The sequence below is a fragment of the Corvus brachyrhynchos genome, unplaced genomic scaffold (genome assembly GCF_000691975.1).
Source record: "Corvus brachyrhynchos isolate BGI_N302 unplaced genomic scaffold, ASM69197v1 scaffold115, whole genome shotgun sequence".
Taxonomy (NCBI): domain Eukaryota; kingdom Metazoa; phylum Chordata; class Aves; order Passeriformes; family Corvidae; genus Corvus; species Corvus brachyrhynchos.
In genome coordinates this window covers 7442442-7451964 of record NW_008239553.1, presented here as the reverse complement: position 1 = coordinate 7451964, position 9523 = coordinate 7442442, and the positions used below count along the sequence as shown (strand labels likewise).

The 9523-nt window shown below is 56.5% G+C and overlaps 1 protein-coding gene across 3 annotated transcripts in view; it reads left to right on the top strand.

The window, feature by feature from the left end:
• The window catches only part of LARGE2 (LARGE xylosyl- and glucuronyltransferase 2), an 18662-nt gene extending 12501 nt beyond the window's left edge, over positions 1 to 6161 (top strand). For all 3 annotated transcript variants that reach the window (XM_017741811.1, XM_017741813.1, XM_017741812.1), the window contains exons 4-16: positions 55 to 174; positions 581 to 663; positions 939 to 1062; positions 1476 to 1647; positions 1803 to 1907; positions 2173 to 2285; positions 2393 to 2518; positions 2667 to 2822; positions 2931 to 3094; positions 3348 to 3626; positions 3968 to 4114; positions 4263 to 4458; positions 4575 to 6161. In XM_017741811.1, coding sequence (XP_017597300.1) covers positions 55 to 174; positions 581 to 663; positions 939 to 1062; positions 1476 to 1647; positions 1803 to 1907; positions 2173 to 2285; positions 2393 to 2518; positions 2667 to 2822; positions 2931 to 3094; positions 3348 to 3626; positions 3968 to 4114; positions 4263 to 4458; positions 4575 to 4772 — 1983 coding nt within the window. In that variant the 3' untranslated portion in view covers positions 4773 to 6161. The remainder of the gene's footprint in view (positions 1 to 54; positions 175 to 580; positions 664 to 938; positions 1063 to 1475; positions 1648 to 1802; positions 1908 to 2172; positions 2286 to 2392; positions 2519 to 2666; positions 2823 to 2930; positions 3095 to 3347; positions 3627 to 3967; positions 4115 to 4262; positions 4459 to 4574) is intronic.
• The last annotated feature ends 3362 nt before the right edge of the window (positions 6162 to 9523 follow it).

Genomic DNA, 9523 nt, shown 5'->3' with positions numbered 1-9523 from the left:
CGCGGGGTGGGGGAGGAGAATCGGCAGCTCCGGCTGCAGCTCGGCCAGGCTCAGGCGGAGGGCAGCGACGGCAGCCCGCAGTGGGGGGCTTCTGCTGAGGACAGAGACCCCCCCGGGGGCGAGAGGAGCAACCGCACGGCCTGCCCCAAGCAGCGGACAGTGCACAAGTGTGAGGTGGGTGGAGGCACTGGCACGGTGGCATCGTGGATAGGCAATGTCGGATGGGAGGCTGGGACCCTGTGGAGCATGGATGTACGTCCAGCTCACCTGGCACTGCTCTCCCTATGCTCTGGCCATGCCGGAGCCTCATCCTGGCTCTTCATGGTGCTCAGGGGGCCACAGTCAGTGGGTGAGGGTATCTTCCTTCTCCAGAGAAGGAGACCAGACAGAAGGAGTGGCAGCAAGACTCCTGCTCCCTGCTTCTTAGTTAGGGAACCCCCACCTCTCTCTGGGGCTCCTTCTGCATGGGAAGGGTTGGGTTTTGGAGTCTGACCCTGTAGTGTGGTCCCAGGAAGGAGCTGACAGCCCCCACAAGGAGGGAATGTCCAGTCTCAAGAAGGTGCTGTTTGTCTCTGGGCAGCTCCTTCACGTCGCGATTGTGTGTGCCGGGCACAATGCAAGCCGGGATGTGGTCACCCTGGTGAAATCCATCCTCTTCCACAGGTAATGGGGAGATGTTGTGCCAGAGGCCTGCTGGTTGGGGTTCTCACATGAGCTGCTGCAGGCTGCAGCAGGGCAGTGCTGCAGAAAAGGGGCTCTAGGACCTCTCTCTACCCCTTGTGCCACTGCTTAGAGCGACAGAGGGGAATTTGTTTCCCCCCAGAGGGTTTTTTTTCCATTTGCCCCTTCAGCTGATGTCTGTACCATGGGAGGAATGGGGGACCATGTTCTCTTCATTCTGCTGTGATGCTGAGTGTTGCTGTGCTTGCCCTTGGCAGGAAAAACCCCCTCCACTTTCACTTCATCACGGACTCGGTGGCCCACCAGATCCTCCAGACGCTTTTCCAGTCCTGGATGGTGCCTTCCGTCCACGTCAGCTTCTACAACGCCGATGACTTGAAGGCAGGTGCTTGCCCTCCCTTTGCCCTGTCCCAAGCCAATGCTCAGAGGGTCGAGGGGACAAGTGGATGGAGGGTGATTAACTTTTTCTTGCTGATCCCTGGCTCACCCCCTCCTCTTTCTGGGCTTGTTGCTAGTGCTGCTGAGAGGGGAGCACAAGGCTGTTACTGGAAGGGTGGGGAGGCCCCTTGCAGTAGCACTTCCCTGTGGCAGAGCTGACTGCCCCAATGAGACACTGGCATCCGGGGGGAAGTTCTGGTGGCTGGAAGAAGTGCTCCAGGCTCGGCTGGCTCCACAGCTCTGCATGCTCTTCTGTTGCTTGCCTCCTCTGCACGGGGTGCCAGGACACGCAGCTGTCCTGACCAGGCAGGGGAAGGGCATGGCCAGGCCCAGCCCTGAGGTGTGTTGCCTTGCAGCCAGAGGTGTCATGGATCCCCAACAAGCACTACTCCGGCATCTACGGGCTGATGAAGCTGACACTTACCAAGGCACTACCCTCCAACCTCTCCAAGGTCATTGTCTTGGACACGGACATCACCTTTGCCACTGACATTGCTGAGCTCTGGGCTGTCTTCGGGAAGTTTTCTGGTGAGGACAGGGCGCCCATGGGGCCCTGGCAGGGCCTTGGGTGCTGGGCTCAGGGTGGCAGTGCCTGCCTGCCACAGCACCAGCACAGTGGGTGTCCTTGGGCCCTCTGAACCAGCAGCAAGATGAGCTGCGTCCATGTTCCTGTGTTTCCTCAGAAAAGCAGGTGATTGGGCTGGTGGAGAACCAAAGTGACTGGTACTTAGGCAACCTGTGGAAAAACCACAAACCATGGCCAGCCCTGGGACGTGGCTTCAACACGGGTGAGTGTGGGCTGCCAGGGTGGGAGGTGCAGCCTCATGGCACATCCAGCTGAGGTGGCACTTGGCACAGGGAGACTGGGAGAGGCTGAGGTAAAGTAGGAGAGTGGTGGGCACAAGAGGACTGCTACAGCATCCCAGGGTTGTGCGGGTGGGCACAGAGAAGTGACATCTCCCAGGGGCTGAAGACATGCAGGCAGCTGTGCCTCAGCTCTGCAGTGGCTGGGTGCTCTCTCGGTGACCCAGTGCCCTCTCCCCTGGCACTCAGGGGTGATCCTGCTCCTGCTGGACCGCCTGCGTCGCCTGGGCTGGGAGCAGATGTGGCGGCTGACAGCAGAGCGGGAGCTCATGAGCATGCTCTCCACCTCGCTGGCCGATCAGGTAACTGTCCCTCCTCTGGGGCGGGTCGGTCCTTCTGCATTCCCACAGCACTGCTGGCACAGGGGACCTTCTTCGTCTGCCCGTGCACTCACGTTTCTCTCTCCTAGGATATCTTCAATGCAGTGCTCAAGCAGGACCCATCCCTGGTGTACCGGCTTCCCTGCTTCTGGAACGTGCAGCTCTCTGATCACACCCGCTCGGAGCAGTGCTACACTGAGCTCTCGGATCTCAAGGTGGGTAGGGTTGCTGCTTTTGAGACTGGGGAGGGCCTGAAGGACAGTGCAGGCACTGGAGGTGCAGGGGAGTCAGCATGGGGTCTGAGGGCTTGGGGAGCCTGGTGCTGCTGACTTGCCTTTCATGGGGTGACACACTGCTGCCCAGGTGATCCACTGGAACTCGCCCAAGAAGCTGCGGGTGAAGAACAAGCACGTGGAGTTCTTCCGTAACCTCTACCTGACCTTCTTGGAGTATGATGGGAACCTGCTGCGCAGGGAGCTTTTTGGCTGTGCCAGTCTTCCCAGCCCACCCAGGGACCAGGTGAGGCTGACTGCGACTCTGCCCCCAACCCCAGAGCTTTGTGTGGGCAGAGACCTCATGCAACCTCTCCTGGGGCTCCGACTCTCCCTCACCTTCATGGTGTTGCAGTTGCAGCAGACGCTGGAGGAGTTGGATGAGGACGATCCCTGCTATGACTTCCGCCAGCAGCACCTCATGCAGCACCGCATCCACCTGTTCTTCCTGCAGTACGAGTTCCTGGCCCTTCCCAACCCCACCGATGTCACCCTTGTGGCCCAGCTCTCCATGGACAGGTACTTGCTAGTAGGACTGGTGAGAGGTTGGAACCCACCTCTGCTCCTCTGGGCAGGCTCCACAGCTTCAGAGCTACCAGGGAATTTCATTTCATCATTCTCACACCCCAAGCTGGGAGCATCAGTTCTTCCTGCTCCCTCCTGAACCGGGCTTGACTGGCACTCGGCTCCCCAGAGGCGCCCGGTTCTGGGTTTGGCTCAGAAGCTGCTGCGGGGCAGGTCTGCAGCTCAGGCCATGCCCTGTGCTCCGCAGGTTACAGATGCTGGAGGCCATCTGCAAGCACTGGGCGGGCCCCATCAGCCTGGCGCTGTACATGTCAGACGCCGAGGCGCAGCAGTTCCTGCGCTACGCCCAGGCCTCGGAGGTGCTGAGCGCCCGCCGCAACGTGGCCTACCACATTGTCTACAAGGAGGGGCAGTTCTACCCCATCAACCTGCTGCGCAACGTGGCCTTGGCCAACACGCAGACGCCGTACGTCTTTCTGACAGACATCGACTTCTTGCCTATGTACGGCCTCTACGATTACCTCAGGTAAGGCTTTCTGCAGCCAGCTCTTGCTCAATCCGCTGGGCTCCCCAAGCACCAGAGTTTTCAGGAAATGCCCTGGGCAGCAGCTCTCAATGGGCAGAAACTGTTTCCTTTGTGTTCAACCTTGGGATCCTGCCCTTGCTTTTGTCAGACACTAGCAGATGAGGAAGGGGCTGTGGCTGTGAGGGTTGCCCTGTTCCTCCTGTCCCTGCGTGGTACCACCGCAAATTGTCAAAACCCATTAATACCCATGTGGAGTGGTGGGCAGGCTGGAGGGGATGAGGAAGGAGGCTGTGGCCATGCCTCACAGTCAGTGAGACCTCACACCTTTCCTACTACCATAGGAACTCCATCCAACAGCTGGAGCTGCCCCAGAGGAAGGCAGCTCTCATCGTGCCGGCATTTGAGACCCTGCACTACCGTCTGACCTTTCCCAAATCCAAAGCAGAGCTGCTCTCCATGCTGGACATGGGCTCCCTCTACACTTTCAGGTAGGAACTAGCACTGTCCCACCATCCAAGCAGAAGCCAGCTGTGTACCCTTGTGCCTTCGGGCTGTGCACCCCCGGTCTCAGAGGGGGGTAGCAGACCCCCTGCATCCTCTACTGTCTCGGTCTCTCATTTCCATCTCTCCCCGTAGGTACCACGTGTGGCCAAAAGGCCACGCCCCAACAGACTACGCCAAATGGCGGACGGCCACCGTGCCCTACCGCGTGGCATGGCAGCCCGACTTCGAGCCTTACGTTGTAGTGAGGCGAGACTGCCCCAGGTATGACCAGAGGTTCGTGGGCTTCGGCTGGAATAAAGTCTCTCACATCATGGAGCTGGATGCGCAGGTGGGTGAGGGGCTCCTGGCACCACGGAGGCGCTGGGTGTCGGGGGCTGGTGGCTGGGCAGTGATGTGTTGGTGCCACCACGCCGATGATGGTAAGAGCTGCTGCTCTGTCCCCAGGAGTATGAGCTGTTGGTCCTGCCCAATGCCTTCATGATCCACATGCCCCACGCTCCCAGCTTTGACATCTCCAAGTTTCGCCTGAGTGCAGGGTACCGGGGCTGCCTCCAGACACTGCGGGAGGAGTTCCACCAGGACCTGTCACGGCGATACGGAGCTGCTGCACTCAAATACCTCACTGCCGAGAGAAGCCTGTGATGCCTGGGGACAGTGGGTGCAGGGTACAAGCAGCACACTGGAGAAGGGAGGCTGCAGGGCCTCCCTCCTGCCCCTGCCCCCGCCACAGCCTGGCCCGAGGGAATGGAGTCAGCAGCACAACCTCTGCAGCCCACCCAAGGGATGCCTGTAGATAAGATGGAAGACATCAGCTGCAAGAACAGGCAGTGCCTGCAGGTCAAGCTGCTGCAGCCTTCCTGTGTTGCAGGGGAACCTCCCCATGCCAGGGGCCAGGGTTGGGGTCTCCTCCCTTCCCTCTTTTAGCGGATGTGGATTTCCAGTCTTTTTTAGCTCACCTCACCTTGAGGCCTGGCTCCTCCAGAGACCTGGGAGCTGTACCTTACCCTGTTCTGCCTCTGCTCAATGGTCCCAGGTCCCAGTCCTCCAACGCCCCTCCGGGGCTTTGGTGAGTTGGAGATGAAGTTGTAGAGCATCCCTTTACATCCTTTGTGGAGGCAGGCCCAGAGGAAGCCTCCCAGCACCCTGGGAGGAGTGGCCAGGGAGTACTGGGAGTAGTTGGAGCCTTGGGTCAAGCCCCGATCAAGGCTGGCTGGTTAATGGGGGGAAATATTATTACTCCCCATCTGTATGGATGCAGTCTCCCGTGGAGCTGGCCCTGTACAGGTGGTGTAGAAGTCACCCACAGCAGGATGAGCTCCCAGAGCAGGATGGGCTGTCTGCTGTCCCCAGCAGTGAGCTCCCAGGATGGACCTTCCTGGAGCAACCATGCTGGTGACAGACCCTGTCTTGTGCTGGCATTGCCCCACAGGGCAGGGTTGCCAACCCTTCCCATGGGCAAAACTGCAGCTTCATGGGCCAGCACATGCTGGGAGAAATTCCCGGTGGGGACCACCCTGCTCCTCTCCAGCTCTTGGCAGCACAGTTGTTGCCATCAACAATCAGGGATGTGGCTGACACTGGACAAGACCATAGCTGAGCCCTCTGGCAGGAACCCCATGCTGGGAGCAGCTTGACTGGACACTGTTCTCCCGCTATCGCACACTGGAGCACAGAGGATGCATTGCTTTCCTCACACTATTTAAATTATTTAATACTTTCCTCATAAGAATTCAGTAATTAGGGTGTCTGGGTTTGTTCGGTTTTTTTTAATCTTTTCTTCTTCCCAGATGATTTTGCTGGTGGCCCTGGAGGCTCTCCAGGCCAGTTGCTGCTGCAGCCTCCACTGTTCTCTTCTTAGCTTTGCTCTGGGCTGCAAGAGCCAGCTCTGTGCAGGGTGAGGATTTCCGTCCGTGGTGAGAGCGGCTAAGAGGAACCATAGAAAGCGCGGGGTATGGAAAGGGCACAAGCGCCTCTTGCTTAGTCTCTCTTTTTAATTTAATTTTTAAATTAAAGCTTTTTTATTCTTTTTCACATTCTTGTTAGAACTGCCTGGTTATTAATTTCTTTCTGCTGTGAGCCTGCTCGTGTTCCCTGGAGGGAAGGCAGCAGGAGGAGAGCAACAGAGGAGTAGCCCGAGCCTTGGCTGGGGAGAAGCATCATTGGGCTTGCTCTGCCTGGTGCATTGGGAACCCTTTCCTGTTGGCTGGGCACAGTGGGAGGGTTGGGGAACAGCAGTGGCAGACACAATTAGTGCCGGTGTTACCAAGGGTCAGGCACACAGGTACCCTGAAAGGGCTGGTGGTTGCTGACTGAGGTGGGCTTAAGGCTGATGGTTCCCATGCTGCAACAGGACCCAGGCAGCCTGTCCACACAGCCAGCACGCCTGAACTGGAGCCTGGGGCATCGCAGCTCAGGCACAGTGTCAGTTTAATCACACCCAAGTAGAAGAAACTGTGGTTTCATGTGGCAGTGCTACAGCTCATCCCTGAGAGCCTTGGCTTTATAAGACTCTTAGAAATAAAAGCTGGCTCTTAGGCCCCACGAGATGCCAGCCTCACATTCAGGGGGGAGGATGAGGATGGTTTGCCAGCAGCAAGTGTTGAGGCTTTATTTGGGAAAGGGCTGGGAAGACATTGCTCATCACTGTGAAGCCAAGTGCAGCTCCACCCCACCAGTCCCTAGCAGACAGCTTTTGTTTAACACAGCCAAAGCTCACTGATATTATGCTGCTGCTGCACTAAGCAAGATCAGAGGGTTAGATCAGATCTCGATGCTGCTAGAGATGTGGAGCAGTGCTGAGATGGAGCAGGCCTCTTCTAGATGATTCTTTGGTGGATAGGAAGCAATAGAAATGCTGGCTCTGTGTTGTTTTGGAAGGTGTGCTGGCATGCCTGTAGCAGGAGGGCTGTACACCATCATTTTCATATAGGCTGTACACCATCATAATCCTTCCCAGCCTAGACAGTCCCTAGCCCAAAATGTGCCTGCAAGGGTGGAGGTACCTGGAAGTAAGCCCAGCTCGGGTTGGTCTCCGTGGGCCCTCTGCCGGGCAGAATCAGCTGTGAGGCACTCACAGAGTCAGAGCCAGGGAGATTATCTGAACTGAGCACAGCCCCTTTTGGAGCTAAAATTCATTTCTCCTAACGTAGTGCCCTTCTCCCTGCCAAGAAAACGAGCTGGAGCATTACACAACCCTCGCAGAGAGCCACGCTCAGAAACCCCTCCTGGGGCTGGGGACTTGCTATGGGCACGGCTACAGCCCCTGTGCCTGTGGGACCCACTGTCCCCACCTGGTACATACAGCTAAGGAGACAAGAGATTTTACTGTGTTTTATTTAGTAAAATGTTAAAATAAATAAATACAAATTGATCAGATGCTCTGTACCCCCTCCCCCCAACTTTAATTTGCTAAAATCTAAACACATTTGTACCAAAACTGAAACCACAAGGAACTTGAAGGCAGCAGATACTGCAGATCACTATGAGCATCAGGCTAAAAAAAATAGAGATATTTAAAAAACCCAAACCAGTTCACAAGTGGGTGTTCTCATGGTGTGATTCTGTGACAACAGAGCAGTACCAGTCAGAAAGGGCATTTTACACCAGGGCCTGCAAGGATGGGAGATTGATGGCAAATGGGGCAGCACAGGTGCCACTGGCTCATGGAGGACAGAGCCTGTGGCTTTGCCATTAGAAACCCAGCTGGGAGAGAAGCTGCCATCGTCCCACGCAGCACCAGGCCCATGGCTGCGGGGACAGCACTGCCAGAACTGGGGGCTGGTCACCAAAATCCCCTGGAGAAATCAGACAGACTGGGGGAGGGACCGCACTCGGACACAGAGCCCTTCAGGGTCAGCTCCTGCTCCGGGCCCATGCCAGGACTCCCGCTTTACAGCTCAGTCTTGGTGAAACACCAGGGTGGGCATGAGGGAATGGGACGAAGCATGGCACACAGGTGGGGTGGTGGCATCAATAGATCCATGGAGATGGTGCCGCTGTGATCACAGGAACATGAAGCAATGATTGAAGCCTGAGTATTTTCTCCTAAACAAGCAGAGCTGCCTTCACAACCCTCCTGCCCTCAGCTGCAGACATGGTGGGTGTTTGCAGAGTAGAGCCTGTCAGCTCCCTAAAGAAAACTCGGCATGGGCAGCCACCCCAGTGCCATACCAGACCTTGCAGGTGGCAGCAGCTCACCACCACCTCTCTGTGTTCACTGCTGTTGACACAGCAAAGTTGTTTCCTTCCTCCACAGGAGCCCGAACAGGTCGGCATTAGCAGTCTCCCCTGCTCCCCGCTGTTACCTTGCTTAATCTTTGCTTAATGGAGCTTGCAACACATGCTTTGCTTCTGTGGGGCTGTGAGAGGGAGCCGAGACACCTCTGACAGTGTAAGATGGCACTTGGAGGGGACCCTGCACCTGTGATTGGAGTGAAGCAACTTGTGGGACATGACTGCTGCTGGCTCTGTTTGCATGGGGCGGCCAGGAAGCTGCCCGAGTCTCAGAGGCTTATGCAGAAGCAAAAACCTTCCTCAAGGAGGGTCTTGGCTGCCTGTCAAAATGACATCAGGAGCGACTCAGAGACAACACCTTTTGGAAGGGACAGCTGACAGGTAAGACACTGCCTGCCTCTAGAGTCAATCACTGTTTTGATGTCAGTGATAATTTAAGTAAAGAAACGTAAGGGACTATGATTAGAAATTACACATTAGCCCAGAACAAGCAGAAACGTGCAGCCTCCTGCCGCACCCAGCACGGAGCTTCTTTCAGCAGTGCCTACCCCAGTGCCTGCAGCCATGGAAATCTGCTCTTCCAGACTCGGAACTGCCAGTACCTGCCTTACAGAGTGGAACGTGAGGCACAGAGCAATCTCCTTCCCTCCCCCTGCAGTTCTGGCATGCCCCACCTGAGAGGCCAACACCTGGATAACAAGCCAGGGGAACCCCTGCCCTTGCACGTGCACAGCACGTACTCAGTGCTGCTGCAGTATCAAACCTCAGGGCTGGGCATCCAAAATCAAGGGTTGCCACGGAACACAGCCCCAGCAGCTGCCCTGTGACACTGCCTCCCTTCCCCACCTGAGCTGTTCCCCCAAGGTTCACTGAGTTCTGGTTGCTCACAAAGAGAAGAGTTTTCTCGAAGCTCAAAGGCAACAATACTTCATCTGTTTTCCAACAAAACACATGTAAGAAGGTTGGTGACAAAAGGGCAGGAGTTTGTTGAGGTTTACTTTTGCCAGTGTAAATTTAGGAAAAAGAAAAAAGATGCAAAAGGTGGTGCTGAGCTGATCAATACTGCTCACTGCTGCTGCTGCCTTTCTGTGCCAGCTCGCCACCCAGGACAGACAGAGCCATGCTCACAAGGCTTTTGAGTTCCCTAGGCCTTCCTCATA